Here is a 20,922-nt window from a genome sequence, read left to right as displayed (position 1 = left end):
ACATTGGTAATGTACATTAATTGATAGATTCTAAGAACTTTAAACACTATTATAGAAAATAAGGTCTGAGAAATAGTTTCTCAACCAAAAACTGCTTATTCTCTGGCCATGTTGCCTGTTTGCAGTATCTTTTTCTCAATTGATGTATTTTTCCACCATCTACCTATTTATTCAAGCCATAAAACTGAATCAACATTGACTCCATGGATTAAGATTATTTCCGAAGGTTACTTAAGATTGAAACAGATCCTGACTCTAGTGGCTAAACACAATGCTGATTTATTTCTCATTCATGTAAGAGTTGAAGCATAACTTATCCTGGCCAGGTCGCTCCACTCCAAACAATGGTTCAAAGACCAGACTAACTACAGCGGCGGCAGGAAATGTAACCCAGCTGTTGCTCTAGAAGGAAGCAAGCTTCTAAGCCCAAAACTGTCTCTTCTATGCCCTGCAGGGGCTCCTTGAGATGGTGAAAGCTGATATCGTGTATCTCTTCCCAGCTCTGACATCAGCCCTGGTGGGAGCATTTACACCAGAGGAATTGACCAATGTTACACATCAGGGCTTCTTTCTAGAAGTCAGTTTACCAGCATTCTGCTCACTGAGTCTCTTCTATATTCCTGTACTTCTTCTCCCACCCCTTCTTACCATTTAATTATTATCTCTTGCTTCTTGAAGTTTTATTTTTCAAAATGTGCAGTTGGTGGGACCCATTCCTGCATCATTACCAGCAGCTGGGGCCTCTCCACCCTTGGTGTTTTTGGTGTAAATTGCTTGAGCTCTGTGCTTTGAAACATTTTTAATAAGTCCTTTACTACGGAGGTCCTGAAGGGCTGCCCTGGCCAGGGAACCATGGATCTTTGGTCTCGCAGAGATGACAATTGGAGTTATAAGCTTATAGTTGGGAACTTCTTTACAGAGTTTGTCGGATGTTGCTTTGTCAAGTAAGACTAGGTTATTGAATTTGTCCCGAACTTTGCCTTTGGACCACTTCTTCTTTTTGGCCTTGCCCCTTGATTTGTTCACTGGAAGTTTGTCTTTCTTGGCTGACTTTCCGACATTATTCTTCTTCTTGTCATCCTTGGGTGGCATAGCAAAGCCAGGAGAGGAGCTGTGATCACCACCACCTTGCTAAGATGTCGGACAAAAAGTGCGTCTTGCTTCTTCATATTCTGGAGTCCCAGTTCTCTCTATTGATAACTGCACTACTGTTACCCTCATATTGGCCTCTGACAGCTCTTTGCTGTGATGTCTTCTAACCCATCTCCCCACCTCTGCTTTTGGCTCTCTCCCCTTGTCCTGCAGGCATTCATGGCACAGAAAGATGTGATGAGGAGCAGTAGGAACAGTAGAAATGATTGAGGTTGGTGGTTTTCCAGGCATCTACCCATCTACCCATCAATCTTTCTCATCGTTTCCTGAGCAAAACAAAGATTTAAACATGTCATTCTCCTGTTTAACATCCTTTCATGGCTCCCCGCTACTTTCAGAATAAAGTCCAAGTTTCTCAGGATGGTGTATAAGCCCCCCACCCCCCACCCCCCGCACAATCTAGCTTCTGCCTTTTCACTGGTCTCTTTTCTAGATGCCGCTTTTTCCTGCAGACTCGATGCCACATCAGCAGGGACCTATTTGTAATTCGCTGAACACTCCATGGGGCTTCCCTGATGGCTCAGCGGGTAAAGAACCCTCCTGCCAATGCAGGAGATGTAAGAGACTTGGGTCTGATCCCTGGTTCGGGAAGATCCCCTGGAGGAGAGCATGGCAACCCACTCCAGTATTCTTGCCTGGAGAATCCCACGGACTGAGAAGTCTGGCAGGCTATAATCTACAGGGTTGGACATGACTGAGTGACTAACACTTTCACTCTCAAACCCTCTGTGACATTTCCTGCTTTGTGACCTTGTTTGGGTGCTGTTCATGGTGCTTAGGAATACCTTTGCTCCGCACCTGCTCTGGCTGCCTCCATTCCCAGGTAACCCAGGTATCACCTGCTGGAAACCTTCCCTGGCACTTGCTATATATGCTGTATCATGTAGGTCCCTTACGCCGTGAGCTCCTTAAAGTTGTTGTTGTTGTTCAGTTGCTAAGTTGTGTGACTCTTTGTGACCCCATGGACTGCAGCACACCAGGCTTCCTTGTCCTTCACTATCTCCCAGAGTTTGCTTAAACTCATGTCCATTGAGTCGGTGATGCCATCCAACCATCTCATCCTCTGCTGCTCCCTTTTCCTCCTGCCCTCAATTTTTCCCAGCATCAGGGTCTTGTCCAATGAGTCAGGTTCACATTAAGTGGCCAGAGTATTGGAGCTTCAGCTTCAGCATCAGTCCTTCCAATGAATATTCAGGGTTGATTTCCTTTAGAATTGACTGGTTTGATCTCCTTGCAGTCCAAGGAACTCTCAAGAGTCCTTAAGGTCAAGGAGGGTATAATATTATTCTTTTTATCCACGGACTTAAAAAGTCCTGGAAGGTCCTCATCCCCAAAATGTGATGAATTAAATGAAAAGAAAAATTTCAAGAGTGTTCTTTTTATATTATCCCATTTGTTATATGTCTTGCTCTAACCATGAACAGCTCTGCTGTATTTTTTAAATATCCCTAACATTTACATTTGCTAGTTCCCATTTAACCAGCGCCACAAGTAAAACAGACATAACAGAAAATGAGTAAAATATGTTTCCACCCCAAACATTCAGTAGGCTATAGTCAGACAACATAAACCAAGAATCAGAAGCAGGAAGGGAAAGTGTACTAGAAAAGAGCAACACTTCCCTACTGGAATTTTCTCCCAGACTCACTACCAATACAAGTTAATATGATCAAGTGCTGAACAGAGGTCATTGTGACTTCATTGGTGATGCTTACCAGGTCACCCTGAGTCACACACTATTGTGACTCTGGCATTTGCTTATGTGTCAGGATTATGGCCACTGCAGAGTGGTCAGAGCGGTTTTTCTTGTCAGGAAGGGCGGTACCAGGGTTTGGCCTCACTTGAGAAGATGAGGTCTATGGTCCAGGAGGAGGCACTAGAGGGCTAGCCCCCCACACCCTCCAGCTGTCCATCAGCCCACATGGAATTTGTCTCTCTAAGAGCTGGATGGCAAATATACAATGAAGTTCATTGCTCGAGAACTCCAAGGGTCATGGCTGCTGCCGCCAAGAGAAAAATAAACAGCACCAGAGCCCTCTGTGCTTTCCAGAAAAGGTTAATCCTATTTCTTTGAGCGTTGGCCATGCAGTTAAGAAGACATAAGGAAGATGGCATGCCAAGGTACTGGTATGGAGTTACGGGGAACTGAGAATTGACCAGAGGAGAGCCACTTGGCTTCTTGGGAAGGGTCTAGACTGCTGTGCCAGCCTTTGGTCCCATGGTGATGGTCAGGATGGGAAAGAGATGGAGGCACGGAACCCAGACAGGCTGGGGTCCGGGCATCCTGGCAGGGTCTCCTCCGTGTGTGGCAGAGGCTCTCTGCTGTGTCTGGAGATGCTTATGAACAATGTGTGTGAACATGCTTTGATTCTTGTGAAGCACTATGGAGGCATAGACTATTACTGTTATTGCTTAGAGAAGTTGTCATCGATGTCCCTCCCTCTCTCCTCTTCTAGGCTTCCAATAAGCTTACACTGCCTTATCTCTTCCAAGAGAAGGATCTATCAATCTATTCTCAGTAAAGTTCTGGAAGCTCAGTACTGAAGCTTCCTAGAATATTTGCATCTTAACAAATTGCTATCTATTTTCATCATGGAACTAATACTTCTAGAAATTGATCCTAAGAAAATAATGAGGTAAATGCTCAAAATGTTTGGCTTCCCAGGTGGCACTAGTGGTGAAGAACCTGCCTGCCAATGCAGGAGATAAATGCTCAAAATGTTTGAGCAAAGATATTCTTGGGAGCATTGTTCATAATTAGATAACGTGGGAAACAGCAATCTCACATCCAGTAAGGGAATTGATGCATCAAATGGATTAATTGGCAACCATAGGAAGGCTGCCACAGAGGGGGGAGTCTTTATTGATCTGACAGAAGCTTGTGCTATAGTGTAAAGAAAAAATAGTCAAACTTTAGGTATGCTGTATATATAGTATGGTATGATGACGTTTTATCTCTGTGTATGAGCAAAGCAAAAAGTCAGGCAAGAGGATATTTAAAATGCTAAGAGTGCTTTCTCTGGATGGAGGGATTATTGGTGAATTTTACTTTCTTCTGTGAATCCAATTTACAGTGTAATTCAGATCCATGCCTCTGGATTATTATACAGGTGCAAATCTGGCTCCAGAACTTTCTAGCTGTGTAACGCTGGGCCCTCTAGTTAATGTCTTGGAGTCAGTTTCTTCATCTGAGATCTGAGGATGAACCTAGAACCACCCTCATAGGGTTGCTGGGAGGAATTAATAATGTAATACAGAAAGGCTCTTAAAGGGACTTCCCCAGTGGTCCAGTGGTTAAGACTCCCCCTTCCAATGCAGGGATTGAGGGTTTGATCCCTGGTCAGGGAACTAAGATCCCACATACCACAAGGTGGAGGCAAAAGTTAAAATAAGTAAATAAAAATTTGTTAAAAGAAAAATTCTTAATTATGCCTCTCACACTATGAGAACTCAATTCACATTGGCTGTTATATCTGTATTTTTTCACTGAGCACATGTATTACTTTTAGAGTTAGAAAAACAGTAAAGCAATTGGGAAAATCTTTCCTTTTGGGTAATAAAGAAGAGCTCAATACAGTGATGACAAAAGGCACAGTTATTCCCGGTGGAATTGGACGTGTTGATGGAAAAGCTTACTTGGAGCTTCCTGACATCTTCCATCCCCCAAATATAAGCTTCTGACCAGCTCCTCCTGGAATGAGGTCAGCCTGCTAGAGATCTTTAAGTGCCAACAGAATCAGAAAAAGGCCCAGTAAATGGAAAAAATTTTTTAAAAGAACCTCTTTTATTCTTTAGCTAATCTTGAAAATTGTTTCTTCCCTTGTGAAACTTTCATGATTTCAGGCATATTTTGGCTTTCAGTCATGGCAGTTTTCCTATTACTATTATTAGCAAGCATATATAAGGAAAAACTGAATTTTGTGAATTCTTCACAGCGGTTCCAGTGAGAGTTTGAGTTAAATATAATGTCTCAGGGGAGCCCTGGCCCCGGCCCCTCCTCTCCACTGCCCGCTGTCCCCCAGAGCCCCCGCCCCAGAGCCTCTGCCCCTCCTTCCGCCGGTGGCTCTGGAGCCTCCCTGTGTCACCACGCACCTTCCTTTCCTCTTTTCTTCCCGAAACCTCTCCTCTCCCTACTCCTGTTTCTGTGGTTTCTCGTCACTTTTGTTTTTTCCTTTTCCATTCTTCCATTGCATTTCCTTCTTTTAGAGAAAAACTGGAATCAAATCAAACCACCTCCTTTTCCTGTGGTCACTGCCCGCCCTCGGGAGGGGTGGCGTGTGGGTCCCTGGCTGCCCCTCCAGCCCCAGAGTGGTGGCCCGAGGAGCTGGGTGGGAGGGTCTTTAGGGCTCCATCAAGATCAGGCTCCCTGCCTGGATCCAGCCCTGCCCACCGGCCTGGTCCCCATGTGGATCTGAGATGCAGGCAGCATGGATGTCCTACTTCCTGGGACCCTGCAGCTCCCTCCAGACCAGGGGACCCCCAACTTCACGCCCCTCCACCCCATCCACGGTTCCTGCCACTCTTCCACGTGAGGTCTCCTTGGCATGTAGCCTGCAGATGAGTTGCTTCACGCTGTCTCTCTGACTCAACGGTAAGCTCCTGTGCTATTTGCATTCCTCTCTAACTCCCAAGCCCCTAACGTAGACGCTCTGCCATGTAGGAATTTCCTGACTCAGTGCATCGTCCATGACGAGCTCTGAGCCATATGCTTTAAGCTTCCTGAGATTGCAGGTTTACCTTCAGAGTTTCTCAACATCATGGAATAACCAGAGTGAACGCTGAGGTCTTTCCCTTGCCTCTCACGATCGCCCTGGCCCAGGAGCCTCTCGCCATCCTCGCATGGCTGGTTCTAAGCGCATGGAGTCCCAGGAGCTCTGGAGAGATGGAGGGGGCACACTAGGGCCTCGGAGCCTGGGGGTGCGGAAGGAGGCAGTGTACTCTTTCTGATTCCGGATCTGCGTCACCACATCCGGGAGGTCCCAGCAGAGTGAATTCAGGCCGGGGTCTCTATCAGAGGGTGCAGGTGGGCAGAGCCGGGGGCAGGTAGCATCAGGGTGAGAGAGCAGAGCCCAGGGCCTGGCTGAGGTCAGGTAGGGTGCAAGGAGAACAGAGTGTAGCCTTCTTAACTGCGGAGGGAGGTCAGGGCAGGGAGACCGGGTGAAGGGCAGATGTTTTATAAATTCCTGTGTTTCAGGGCGAGGGCATCTCCCCAGCTCTGCTCAGGCCTGGGCAGGGCTGGACCTGAAAGGGCCTGGCATTGAGGACAGGCGGGGCTGACACCTTGCCCTGGCTGCGGGGCTTGTCCCCACTGCTAGGATGCTGTGGTTTGAACTCGTTTTATGACTCTCCCAGCCAGTGGGTGCTCCGCCATAGCCTCTGCTCTCCTCCCTTCTCTCGTCATTCCCTCTGGCCCGTGTGTGCCCCCTACTGTCCCTGAGGCTGCACAGACCACCACCCAACCCAAGGGCACGTGAAGATTTGAGAAGCACTGTTTAGACCATGCCTCTCAAAGTGTCTGTGACAAAGGACCCTTTTTTTTTTTTAAAAAAAAACAAACATTTCTAACTGTCACAGACCACTACCTTTGTGAAATTCAATAAAAATGAATTCCTAGAAAAATGAATTGCAAAATAAAGCCTAAAGACTTCCAAAATATAAAAGTTAGTCACTCAGTCATGTTCGACTCTTTTCCATCCTGTGAACTATATAGCCTGTCAGGCTCCTATGTCCATGGAATTCTCCAGGCAAGAATACTGGAGTGGGTTGCCAATCCTTTCTCCAGGGGATCTTCCTGACCCGGCGATTGAACCTGGGTCTTCTGCATTGCAGGCAGATTCTTTACCATTTGAGCCACCAGGGACGTCCTCAAAATATAAGCCTCATTTAAAAATTAGATTCAACAGACGCTAATTTTTTCTTTTCAATTGTTACGAAGGTTTCTCCTGCTCGCCCTTGGGTTCTGTCCTTGTTGCTCCGTGGATGACTCTGGGGACCCTCTAGACCATTAACTGTCATTTTTCTTGAGCATTATTGATGCTAGTCCTGAAGTCTGCTTCTCCTTTCTGTGGCCTCTTCTCTGGCTCAGATTTGGTTAGCCAGTTGAAGATGTGTTTGCTAATTGTTTCAGACTGTAGCCCCGAGCCCCTGTGACCTGAATGATCTCCCTCTCTCCCGCCAGCCACTCTCCATCCCACTCAGGGCTTGAAGCAGCCAGCCTTGGTGGGCAGCATCATATTCTCCTTGAGCTCGGGTTCTTGGCAGAGTCTGGCCAGTGGGATGTGCACACAAGTACGTGCTCAGAGGACAGGAGGGGAGTGAGGCGGGGGTGTCTGTTCCCCACCGATGCAGGATCTCAGTTCTTCTTTGAGGGGTTTGGCTTCTGCAGCCACAACTCTGTCTCAGCTCCAGTATCTGCTTCCTGTCCTTGCCAGTCAGGTCCGGAGTGGGAAGGATGCTCTTATCTGTCACCCCTGCTCACTTCTTTGTAAATATCTCCTTTAGGAAACTCTCCAAAGTTCCTTTGTTCTAGTAGATTATCTTGTCTCAGGCTGGGGCTTTGAGTGACATCAGCTGACTATTTTTTCTTTTAGCATTTATTATTTTTTGTTGGCTGTGCCGAGTATTGGTTGCTGTCTGGGCTTTTCTCTGGCTGTGGCCAGAGGGGCCTACTCTCTTGTTGCGGTGCACAGGCTTGTTGTGGCTTCTCTTGTTGCAGACCACAGGCTCTAGGCATGTGGGGTCAGTAGTTGTGACGCATGGGCTTCGTTGCTCCAAGGCACGAGGGATCTTCCCGGACCAGGGATCTAACCTGTGTCTCCTGCATGGGCAAGAGGATTTTTAACCACTAGACCACCAGGAAAGCCCCACTCTGACTTTCGAAGGATGCTTTTTGACTGGTGGAAATGGACTAAAATTCCCCAACTGTCGTCTCTGAAAGAATGAAAGGAAAAAAAAAAAAAAAGAATGAAAGGAAATTATTGAGGAGGGGACTAACTATACTTTTTTAAAAAGTACATATAATGTAAGGGAGGGGAGAGAAAGAGGGTTCAGTTGAATTATGCCTATAAAATAAGGAACAGCTTTCTGTTCCTTTCTATAGAGAACACCTAGTGCATAGAATTAATGTATTTAATGTATAAATAAATGAGCAGAAATTTCCTTAGCCTATCTGCTCAGTTTGCACATGTCCCTCACACACCAAAAGCCATGTATATGCAGGAGATAGTAAAACATTTATCCCTTGCAGTTTGGAACATACTGAGGATTTAGTGAAAAAGCTGGACTTTTGCTCACTTACATTTAGAGTATTAATTGAAGCATTCAGAAAAATGGGTGCTGAGAAGTTCTGTCGTCCTCTTCCTTGTGTTAGCTCTACTATGAGTCTTAGAAAATTCTTCAACATCTGATTCACGAGATGAAGCAAGAGGAATAACACCTTGCTTCAGAGATGAGTAATTTGACTTGAGAACCTCAAGCTTTTTTGTATTTGTTTTATTTTTGGTTGAGCTGGGTCTTCGTTGCTGCCCAAAGGCTTTCCCTAGCTACAGTAAGTGGGGGCTCCTCTGTTGCAGTGTACAGACTTCTCACTGATGACTTCTCCTGTAGTGGATCATGGGCTTCAGGGTGCTCCAACTCAGTAGTTGCAGGTCCTGGGCTCTGGAGCACAGGCTCAATAGTTTTGGTGCAGGGGCTTCAGTTGCTCCTCGCTGTGTAGAATCTTCCCCGGTCAGGGATCAAACCCGAGTCTCTTGCATTGGCAGGTAGATTCTTTCCCACTGAGCTACCAGGGAAGTTGCAAGAACCTCAAGTTTTATGCACCTATAATGTGAAGTTAACGCTAACAGACTTCCTAGGCTAGAAACCGATCTAAGCGCTTTTCAACTATTAACTCATTTCATCCTCACTACAACCTTATAGGGGAGGCTCCTGTTTTCTAGAAGAGGCAACGGAAGCTGGGGAATGTTTTGTAGCCTCCTGACCCTATGACTCGTGGTCACAGGTGAGCACTCAGTAGGTGCAGGATTGGTTCCCTTGGAGTCTGGCTGCAGAGCTGGCCTGAGATGCTGTGTGATGATGTCATGTGAGGTACTTCTGTCTGTCCCTGCTCTGGTTTATGAACCTTTATGGCCCCTGTGGGTGTTTTGTTAGAACTGTGCCCCTCACTCAGGATGTTGTCCATCACCTTCCAGAGTGTTCCCCTAAGAAGATCCATTTGAGAAATCCCTTTAGTCCCTGAAATAACTGTGCTTCATTAAAAGCAAAACTAAACATAACATATGGACACTGGATGGGTCTTGATTATTGGCTACTGGAAGCTTATTTACATCTACTCTGTGCAGATGTTTAGACCTTCATCACCTGTGTTGTGTGTGCGAACTTCATTGTGAGCTTAAGATTTCATCACTACTGATAATTTTCCTTTCACTCCTTCTGTTTGTTTGTTTTTGCTCTTGGGTAATTTTATATTGCTGTTTTCTTTTACGTCTTTTAGGATTTGCGGTTCTAAATCCCTCCCCACCCTTTTTTTCTTAAACACAGTGGGATGTAGATGAAGACAAAGCAGTATATTGTTGAAACAGTCAAATGTAATCACTCTTTCCATTCCAGCCGTACATTTGGGTGTTACTTAGAATAAACTGTCAAGATGCATTTTATTTGACTTTATGATTATTCAAATCAAATTGCCAACATCTGTTGGATCATAGAGGCACTAAAGAGCCTCTTGATGAGGGTGAAAGAGAAGAGTGAAAAAGCTGGCTTAAAACTCAACATTCAAAAAAATAAGATCATGGCTTCTGGTCCCATCACTTCATGGCAAATAGATGGGGAAACAGTGGAAACAGTGACAGACTTTATTTTCTTGGGCTCCAAAATCACTGTGGACAGTGACTACAGCCACGAAATTAAAAGACACTTACTCCTTGGAAGGAAAGCTATGACAAGCCTAGACAGTGTTTTAAAAAGCAGAGACATCACTTTGCTGACAAAGATCCATATAGTCAAAGTTATGGTTTTTCTAGTAGTCATATAGAGATTTGAGAGTTGGACCATAAAGAAGGCAGAGTGCCAAAGAATTGATGCTTTTGAATTGTGGTGCTGGAGAAGACTTGAGAGTCTTGGGCTACAAGGAGATCAAACCAGTCAATCCTAAGGGAAATCAACTCTGAATATTCATTGGAAGGACTGATGCTGAAGCTCCAATACTTTGGCCACCTGATGGGAAGAGCCAGCTCATTAGAAAAGACCCTCATGCTGGGAAAGACTGAGGGCAGGAGGAGAAGTGGGCAGCAGAGGATGAGATGGTTGGATGGTATCACTGACTCAGTGGACATGAGTTTGAACAAACTCTGGGAGATGGTGAGGGACAGGGAAGCCTGGTGAGCTGCAAGTCCATGGGGTCGCAAAGAGTCAGACGTGACTGAGCAACTGAACAGCAACAATGATTATTCAAAGCCTGAGAGATGGGTATTTTCATATAAAACTATTTATTTTCTAAGTTTATTTATTTATCTTTGGCTGTGCGGTGTCTTGGGCACTGTGTGTGGGCTTTCTCTAGTTGTGGAGCTCGAGCTTCAGTAGCTGTGGCACCTGATCTTAGTTGCCTTGAGGCATGGGGGATCCTCCTGGATCAGGGATCAAACCCATGTCCCTTGCACTGGCAGGCAGATCCTCAACCGCTGGACCACCAGGGAAGTCCTATTTCTCATTTTATAGTGTAAATGATAGTTCTGAGTCATTTCAAGAAGTTCAGTGAGATTCTGTAGCAAATCAGAGCTCAGGCTTTGTAAGCTGGCTGTGGTTCAGTTTTCGGTTTTGCTTCTTTCTAAGTGGATTTTGTCACAGAGAAGCCCAACATCAAGCAGGATGACCAAGCATTAAAGGCTGATAGGAGAGGCATCTATTCTACTGTGTGCTCAGTTGTGTCCGACTCTTTGCGACCCTGTGGACTGAAGCCCACCAGGCTCCCCTGTCCATGGAATTTTCCAGGCAAGAATGCTGGAGTGGGTTGCCATTTTATAATTTTCCTTTCATATATAATATGTAACAGACCAAGAACCTTTTACTTAGCTATTACTTTTGAAAACTGATGTGATACATTTTTTTCCCCTTGAGCAAATATATCCTTTAATTATAAGGCCTCATTAGCTATTGTACTGTTTCATCCCCCAGTATTTTTTCTTTTGCCCCTAAATGTTTCCAGTGACAGTAGGATAATAATGTGTGTGTTGACAGCTAAGAGTGGGTTCATTTCTAAAAATATAAGGATTCATCCTAAGCATGGATATCATGACTCATAATACCCCCTCGAGGCATTCTTTGAAAAGACCCCTTCCCACCCACGTCATACCTTTTCCTACCATCATTGCTACTCTTGCTAAGACTTATTGCTTACTTTGGAGAACAATTAGAGCTTAATAAAGTGTGTTCTTTGCTGAAATTTCTTGCTCAACGTATTATCCTGGAGAAGACAGACTTGCACAATTCACAATGGCTTGTAATCTGGCTACCTGAAATACTTATTTTGTCCCCCTAACTGGTCTGTGATCATAGCATGGAGAAGACATAGTTCGTTGCTGGAAAAACTCGGCCAGCTTTCTATGGTGATGGTTTGGCGGCTGCAAGCATGGTGTGATGGCAGGGTGCAGAGCAGGCCGCCCACCCAGCCCTGGAACTCCTTTTGCTGAGGATTAAGCTGTTAAAAGGCTAATGTTGTTGGGAGAGGAAATACAGTGACTTAAAACTCACTTGAGACCAGGTTTCCACAGGAGAAAGAGCAGTATGATGTGCAGATGATGGAAGAAAGGGTATATGTTGTGGGGTGGGCCAGTAGTTCTCGACTTGAGTGTACATCTGAGTCATCTCTTCCAATGACAGGTCTGACTCCTAAGGTTGCAGGTATGCCTGTAGAGTTTGAGATGCTCCCGGGGCTGCCCCGCTGCTGGCCTGGGGGCCACACTCTGAGCAGCAGGGGGCCAGAAGGACACTCTGCTCATTATCCGACCTCCCTGGGGCTTGAACAGCAGGGATAGCCTGTACCAGAAGCAGGGTAGGCAGTGGAGGTGAGGTCTGGGGTGGGGCAGCCTCCCATCGCCAGTGATAACCATGCTAGGGATGCACAGACCTGGAGGTTGGGGCACATGTCCATGTTGTCAGGCACCTCTTGGTGTTTCTCCTGTTGCTGGCTTTCTTGAGCATGGTGCACACAGGGCCGGAATGTCAGGCTGTGCAGTCACTCCTGGTGTTGGCAGGGCCACCCAGGGAGGAACGACTCCTTGAAGAAGGGACCACGCTCTCCCTGCCCTGCCCTGTGGCTGCCCATACAACTGACCGCATGTAACAGCCCAGGCTTGGGAATCAGATGTGAACTTGAGTCCTGGCTTTGTCACTGACTCATGGAACATGTTCCATGTCTTCTGCAAACTTTGAAAGTGAAAGTGTTAGTCGCTTAATCATGTCCGACTCTTTGCGACCCCCCCTGGACTGTAGCCTGCCATGTTCCTCTGTCCATGGGATTCTCCTGGCAAGAATACTGGAGTGGGTTGCCATGCCCTTCTCCAGGGAATCTTCCCAACCTAGGGATTGAACCCGCAATGCAGGCAGATTCTTTACCATCTGAGCCATCTGCAAACTTTAGTTTCTGCATCTGTGAAATAGAATATCAGTATCCATACACTTGGCTTATTGTAAAGGCTACTGAAATACAGAAGCATTAGAACCTGGCATAGCCTAAATCCTCAACACATGCTAGTGTTTCTCTCCCTCCTTCTCATGATTACTGTAATAGTTCGACTTGACGAATCCTTGTAGGCGCCCCCTCACCCTCCTTATCTTGTGATTGTAGCCACCTGCTCAGTTGTGCTGTTTCCTGACACTGCTGGGACCACTAACCCCAGCAGACAGAGCTTCAGGTTGGGGACTAAGCTGCAGCGCAGCCAGCACAGGGGAGGAGCCAGGCTTCTAGCTCAGTGACCGCACTTGGTCGGCCTTGAATCGTCCTGGGGCCCCAGTGTCATCAGGTCCCCGTGTCGTACCTCAGCATCAGGACCCTCTCCACCCCCCTCTTCTTCCCTCTAACCATCTCTGAGTCCTTAGCTGGAAAGCAAAAGGCAGGGGCACAGCACTTCCAATACTGATTTTCTGAAACAGAGGAGTGAAAAGCAAAGATTTCCTTTGAGAAGTTCCTGAACAGAAACTTGGATTCTGATGTTGAGCTAGCCCCACGTGTCCATCCTTGGGCCTTTGAGGCCTACTTCCTGCACCAGAAGTTGCAAGTAGTGACCAGTCGTGGGCTGGACTCCTGGACAGGTCTTGCCATTCTGAAAGGAGCATGGAGAAAGGAAGACGCCAGAGGTTAGGAGGACATGGAGATGTAAGGCAGGAGCTCGATTGAGCTGGCCAAGTGGATAGTTCCAGGCTCAGAAAGTGTTCCCAAACTTGGGGTGGATTTATTCCCTGGGACCCATTAGTTGGATTGCAGTTCAAGTGGAATCTGCCCTTTCTCCCTGCAAGTCTGGCCATGAAGGGACCCATACGTCTTAGCTATTAGGAAAGAGGAGAAAGACGCCCTCTCCATTACTGGCTGCCCAAACCACAAGAAAAGGATTCCTTCTCGGGTACCTGTGTGTGCTGGTGTTCGCGTTAATCAGGATCACCCCATCATGGCATCTCCCTTCCTCCCCAAACAAGTGGCCACTCCTGCTGCCACCCAGAACCAGGACACAAGGTGCCTATGGACGTTTCCAGTGGTTCCTTGACATTTTTTGCCAAGTCATTTGGCCAGGACAGGAGGCAGTATATATTTTGTGAAGACTAAAGGCTGACGTTCCATATAGTTTTGTATTGCTTTATCTCCTTGGGAGGCAGTTGTTGGAGGATATTACAGCTACGGGCCCTACTTGAAGGAGAGGAGCTCACAGCATGTGATGAATGAATTGTGCCCTCTCGAGCTTTATTTTTCCGTTTCTCCCTTCATCCCTGATCCTCACTCCTGTTTCCTGGCCCTTTGCAAGCACTTCCTCTAGTACCTTTGCTACTTAGTCTGAAACATGTGTGTGCATGTGTGCTCAGTCACTTCATTTGTGTCCAACTCTTTGTGACCCCATGGACCATAGCCTGCTGGGCTCCTCTGTGGGATTTCCCAGGCAAGAATCCTGGAGTGAGTTGCCATTTCTTTCTCCAGGGGATCTTCCCGACCAGGGATAGAACCTACATCTCTTAGGTCTCCTGCATTGGCATGCAGGTTCTTTACCACTAACACCACCTGGGAAGCCCATACAATGTATAGCTATATATCATTTATGTAAATGTCTTGTGACATCTAGTTTGATGTCTTCCCTCTTCACACACTTCATATTATGAAGGTTCATTGGTACTGTATGTGTATCTGTTCCTTTGCTTCCCACCACTACATCGTTGGTATTTGTGTGGTCATCAGTAAGATTGTCTTTCAGGTTGATTTTATGTAATAAGATATTGCCTGGGAGGGGAGAGTCATATATGGATGTAAATCAGGTGCACTGAAAGTTATATCAGATATTTAGAACTCATTTTGCATTTTTACCCAGAAAAATGTTATAGATATGCTCTAATACCTTGCTGCTGCGTTGCTTCAGTTGTGTCCAACTGTTTATGACCAACATGGACTGTCACCCACCAGGCTCCTCTGTCTATGGGAGTTTCCAGGCAAGAATACTAGAGTGGGTTGCCATTCCTTTCTCCAGGGGATCTTCCCGACCCAGGGATCAAACCTGCGTCTCTTAAGTTTCCCGCATTGGCAGGCAGATTCTTTACCACTAGTGCCACCTGGGAAGCTATACCTTAAAACCGACTTAGTCCCTAGTGTAGTTATCAGTTCAGTTATAATAGTGTCGTATTCCCCTTCTGCAAGATGGCTGGTATAAACATTATGGTATAATCCTCTCCTCTCTGTGTAGCTTTGGGGGTATGGGAGAAAGGGGCCCCAGATTGGGAAAAGGCTTGGGGTGGGGAATGAAGACCAAGGGAGTAAGAAAGTGGAGAAGGGGCAAAAGTGGGTCCCTGGGAACTAGGGGGTCCAGGCCATTGTGTGGAGGTTGGATGATGGAACTTTGGCGCTCCAACCTCCCTCCAGCTCCAGACTCTCCTTCCCAGAGCCTGTCTGCTCACCCCCATCTGCCGTCGTCAGATCCAGACCTCATTTCCGGCGAGGTGGCCAGATTTGTTTTCTGTAGGGTGGTGCCTGCTGGCAGGGAAGGTGTTTTTCCCCATCAGTCCCCTTCTGTGTCAGTGGGCAAAGCGGGCGTGTGCTGTGCCCTGCCCACCAGGCATGCCTGGAGCTGATTTGTCCCACTCATCTGCTTAACCCACCTGCGGCAGAGGATCTGTCTGGCTGCCCTGCCCACTGCCCTGGCCTATGTTCCACTTCTTGTCCCTCTGGCTGAGGCTTGAATCCCTGTCCAAGTTCCTAACAGTGTCTTGCCCAGAGCTGGATTTCAGGAAATTGAAGCTTGCAGTTCAGCTCAGTCACCCAGATCCACCTGACTCCCCACTGATGCTGAGCCAGCCCAGGACCCACCAGCTCTCCTGACACCCATCACTGTGGCCACACTGCTTTCTGCTGCCCAACCACTGTTCCTCACCCTTTCCACTCTGACCCTTCACCCCGGGCCTCCCCATTCCCTGTGGCATCACTCCTTATCACACGTTTGCCCTGTTGTGAAGGATACCTGTTCCGGGTCCTCTCAGGAGCCAGAGTGTTTAAGTGGGAGCGTTTGGGTCTCAGGAAGCCACCTTGTGTCCAGATCTGAGAGTTCACCCGTGGATGCATTTTTTCATCACAGTGAAAGTTACTTGAGCATCCTGTTTTTTGCCAGTGAGAGATGCAGGTTCCATCCCTGAGTCAGGAAGATCCCTTGGAGGAGGGCATGGTAACTCCCTCCAGCATTCTTGCCTGGAGAATCCCATGGACAGAGGATCCTGGTGGGTTCTGCAGTCCATAGGATCACAAAGAGTCAGACATGACTGAAGTGACTTAGCACACAACTCCAAGTTCAATCCTTAGGGTTTTGGTGGACTACCAGCATCAACCTCACCCAGGGCCAAGTGCAGGCCCTGGCCTGGCCTGCAGCTTCATATAGTCAGAGTATTCCTGTTGTAGTTCATGAGATGGCAGGATAATCGAGCTCACATCCTATATCCACAGGCTGTGTGTACTCCAGCAGGAGTAGTTATTTATTGGTCCTGTGATGGTTTTTAAAGGAAGAGCACAGAGTTCCAGGAAGCATCAAATGCAGACTAGAGAAGGGGAAGGCTGTGGTGAAACCTACGGGTCATGGGAGTTAGCATGCTCCAGGGGGCAGGGACAAGTTTGCCGTTGGGTCAAGTTGAGTTGAGCTGGGGGTGAGATGTCTCAAGTGGAGATTAACTAGATAGTTGGGTCTGGAGTTTATGTGAGGAGTCTGGGCCATGGTGTAATGTGGACATAGTGTGGAGGGAGGTTAGAGGAGGCTGAGAACTGAACTCTGGGTGAACTGGAGGAGAGGTGAGGAAGCAGGATGAGTCATTGCTTCACTCTTTGCAGGATCGGCTGCCTCCAGGGGAAGGAGGTAGGTGGAGGGTTTGGAAGGAAGGAGAGGAATTTTCTTGACTTTCAGATGGAAGAGTTATTTGAAAACTGATGGCTTGGAGGGTGTTATGCTTAGTGAAATAAGTCAGACAGAGACAAATACTATGTTTTCTTTTTTTAAAATTTATATATTTACTTTTACTGTGCTGGGTCTTCAATGCTGCATGGGCAACTCTCTAGTTGTGGTGCTTGGGCTTCTCACTGTGGCGACTTCTCTTGTTGTAGAGCATGGGCTCTAGGGTGCGTGGGCTTCAGTAGCTGCAGCATGTGGGTTCAGGAGTTGCAGCTCCCAGGATCTAGGGTACCAGCTTAATTGCTCCAGGCACGTGGGCTCTTCCCAGATCAGGGATCAAACCCATGTCTCCTGTGTTGACAGGTGGATTCTTTATCACTGAGCCACAAGGGAAGCCTTTATATGTCTTCATTAATCATTGGAGTTTAAAAAATAAAACAAATGAACAAATATAATAGAAACAGATTCACAGATACAGAGAGTAAACTAGTGGTTACATGTAGGAAGAGGGATGGGAGAGAGGCAAGATAGGGAAAAAGGATTAAGAGGTACAAATTACTGGGTATAAAATAAATAAGAATCAAAGATGTGATGTGCAACATAGGGAATATAGTCAATGTTTTATAATAAGTTTCTGTGAAATATAATCTATAAAAATGTTTAATCAGTATGTTGCACTCATGAAACTAATGTAATATTGTACGTCAACTATAGTTTAATTAAAAAATAAATACATAAGATAAAAGCTGATGGGAAGGAGCCAACAGAAGGCAGGATGGGAGTGAGATCGGAACACCGAGGGAGGGGTTGGCTTTTTGCAGAGGAGTGGGGAGGCGCCTGCTCTCTTGGTCCAGAAGGAAAGAGGGGGCTGTGCAGATGTAAGTGTGCTCGTGGATTTGGGATGGGAAGGCAAGGGATTCCCTTTTGATAGTCTTAATTTTACCAGTGAAAGAGTCACTTTTGAGGATGGAGGGAGAGGATGTGGGGTAGTGTGGAGGGGGCTCTGAGGATCTCAGAGAATCAGGTTCAGGAAATGGGCAGAAACCAAGAAGGCTGCACAGTCAGAACCACAGGTCCCTCTGCGAGGACTCAGCTGTGGCTGAGCGCTGGTGGCTGCGGCTGGTGATGGCCACACAGTCAGCTTGGAGCCTGGACTCTGGACTTGGTACATTCCTGCTGGTGTTGTAGCTTCCCCAGCAGCCAGATGGGGCTGCTATATTTGTAGCTTCTAGAAACAGTTCTTCAGTGTCCCTGCCTTTTGGTATCATTTGCTCTAGATGCAAAATCTTGGAAGGAGACATCTAATCCTTGAGCTTAAATCAGGCACCCATGCTGACTTACCTGTCAGGGGAGTTGGAAAACTGGCATTTTTCAGCTTCTAAAGGGGGCAGTGCATTCTGTTCCCGGCAGGTTTCGTAAGGTGGGAAGGATTTGTAAGGTGGGAAGGATTCATAGGGTGGGAAGGATTCATAAGGTGGGAAGGATTCATAGGGTGGGAAGGATTCATAGGGTGGGAAGGATTCGTAAGGTGGGAAGGATTCGTAAGGTGGGAAGGATTCATAAGGTGGGAAGGATTCATAGGGTGGGAAGGATTCGTAAGGTGGGAAGGATTCGTAAGGTGGGAAGGATTCATAAGGTGGGAAGGATTCATAGGGTGGGAAGGATTCGTAAGGTGGGAAGGACATTTGGATCCTCAGAAGTCCAACAAGCAAAAGGCAAAACCTCCGTTAAGTCCCTTTCTCCAGTCTCCTCACCCAGACCTGGCTATGATCTTTCTCAGGGTGGAGGTTGATGTCTCTTCATATGCATAGTCTTTCTCCTTACTGGGGTTTGTTATTGTGAATACCTGATGGCTCAGTTGTAAAGAATCTGCCTTCCAGTGCCGGAGATGCAGGAGATGTGGGTTCCGTTCCTGGGTCAGGAAGATCCCCTGGAGGAGGAAATGGCAACCCACTCTTGCCTGGAAAATCCCATGGGCAAAGGAGTCTGGTGGGCTAGTCCACGGGGTGGCGAGGAGTCAGTCACCATGTGACTGAACACGATTATGACAAACAATAAAAGACCCCAGATGGCGATACCATCCACTTTGCAAACTGCCACTCTAGGGGATTTTATGTTCCCAAAGTAAAGACAGCTTTTGGCCAAAGAACAGGTTCTAAGATGAATATTTAATCTATAGCCCTGTTGATCTGAAATGACACTTTAGCCTAAAGCTCATTCCAAAAAAAAAAAAAATGCTCACTAACAAAAATGAATATGCCGAGTCAATTTAAGTGACCAGCATTATTCCCTACAGAAAAGCACAACTGCTGTCAAAAAGGTCTCCAATGTGCCCTGCCATTAGTAAGAGCATTGGAAACCCAGCCAAAGTGATGATTTTAGCCTTAAGTAACACTCTGATTTAGCATCTTAAGAAAGATGAAGCAGAAGGAGAAGGTAAGATGTGACAACTAAATTTAGGAAAGGAGCATTCTGAATGTAGGCTAGAAATGAGAATACTCATTTAAAAAAATAATATTAAAAATATTTATTACTTTATTTGGCTGCACTGGGTCCCTGGCATGCAGGATTTTCGATATTCATTGTGGCATGTGGGATCTAGTTCCCTGACCAGTGATTGAACCTGGGTCCTTTGCACTGGAGTATGAAATCTTAGCCACTGACTTGAAATGACACTTCAGCCTAAAGCTCATTCCCCCCCACAAAAATGCAGACTAATAAAAAAGGAATATGCTGAGTCAGTATGCTGAATAGACTTGGAAAGTCCCGAGAATACTCTCCAGTGAGAAAAATATTGGCAAAGAGGAGGACTGGAACATGATGGAGGGTGTGGACTTGTTTATGAAAAATGATGATAAATAACATCGTTTATAATCTGATTTACAGTGAATCATAATCATTGAGAAATACTTTGTTGAACTTCATCATGGTATAAGTTACATGTAGAAATCAGTATTTTTTTAGGAGTTGTGGAGTTTAAAAATGTGGATTCAAGGAGGAATTAGATACCTTGGTTGCTGATTATTAAAGTTGAGTTATTTAAATCTCTGCCTTGGAAGAACATGATTATCATTTCCCTTGTCCTGTATAGTTTTTCAAACAAATTCCAGTGCTATTTATTGGTTCAGGGAGTGAACTAAATGTCATCCTCAATTTTATTATATAGCAAAAAAAAGTGTGACTGAGGGAAAGTGTGTTTTACAGGGAGAATCAAGTCCTTGACAAAAAAATTCCCTGAGAGTTCAGTGTAGCAATAGAGTTGGATAAAATATTGGGCTTCATTGTGAAGGTGAGCTCAGTTCTTGGATTCCAAAGCACTTCAGCTTATTTAAAGTGAAAGTGTGAAAGTGAAAGTTGTTCTTTCATGAAAGAGTCATGTCTGACTGTTTTCCACCCCATGAGCTATACAGTCCATGGAATTCTCCAGGCCAGACTATTGGAGTGGGTAGCCAGCCATTCCCTTCTCCAGGGGATCTTCCCAGCCCAGGGATTGAACCTAGGTCTCCCACATTGCAGGCGGATTCTTTACCAGCTGAGCCACAGGGAAGCCCAAGAATATTGGAGTGGGTAGCCTATCCCTATTCCACAGGATCTTCCCAACCCAGGAATCGAACGGGGGTCTCCTGCATTGCAGGCAGATTCTTTACCAGCTGAGCCACAGGGAAGCCCAAGAATATTGGAGTGGGTAGCCTATCCCTATTCCACAGGATCTTCCCAACCCAGGAATCGAACGGGGGTCTCCTGCATTGCAGGCAGATTCTTTACCAGCTGAGCTACCAGCTGAAAGTAAAAAAAGTGAAATTGAAAGTCGTGCAGTCCTGTCTGACTCTTTGTGACTCCATGGACTATACAATCCTCAGCTTATTTAAAATCACCACCAAATCTATCTGTAAATTTTTAGTTGTGACAAAATGCTCTTGAGTAACATATGTTAATTTCAAACTCTACCCTTTGAGTCTACTTAGGAAATAATATTGAATAGTTAACATCTACAGGGACTGAAAACCATGCTATATGTCTTCAATCACTTTTTTCCTCCAGAGTTAAGAATTCATCAATCATGAAATATATATGCAAATGTTTCACCTTCTCCCTGCCTTTTGATTTTTTTTCCTTGAAATCTTCCACTGAAAAATAGCAGTCTTGTCATTTT

The 20,922-nt window shown here is 46.1% G+C and overlaps 2 protein-coding genes across 3 annotated transcripts in view; one reads left to right on the top strand and one right to left on the bottom strand.

Annotated features, from left to right (window-relative positions):
* Positions 1-20,922, top strand: part of LAMA3 (laminin subunit alpha 3) — a 250,485-nt gene that overhangs the window by 32,730 nt on the left and 196,833 nt on the right. The window lies entirely within an intron of this gene.
* Positions 688-1,101, bottom strand: LOC122425366 (40S ribosomal protein S25-like). Its single transcript, XM_043443682.1, has one exon. It carries the CDS (start codon positions 1,090-1,092, stop codon positions 688-690), a length of 405 nt encoding a protein of 134 aa, XP_043299617.1. The 5' UTR covers positions 1,093-1,101.

This window comes from Cervus canadensis, chromosome 23 (assembly GCF_019320065.1).
Source record: "Cervus canadensis isolate Bull #8, Minnesota chromosome 23, ASM1932006v1, whole genome shotgun sequence".
Lineage (NCBI taxonomy): Eukaryota > Metazoa > Chordata > Mammalia > Artiodactyla > Cervidae > Cervus > Cervus canadensis.
Note: the sequence above shows the minus strand (reverse complement) of the source record. Positions and strands in the feature narration are given on the sequence as shown.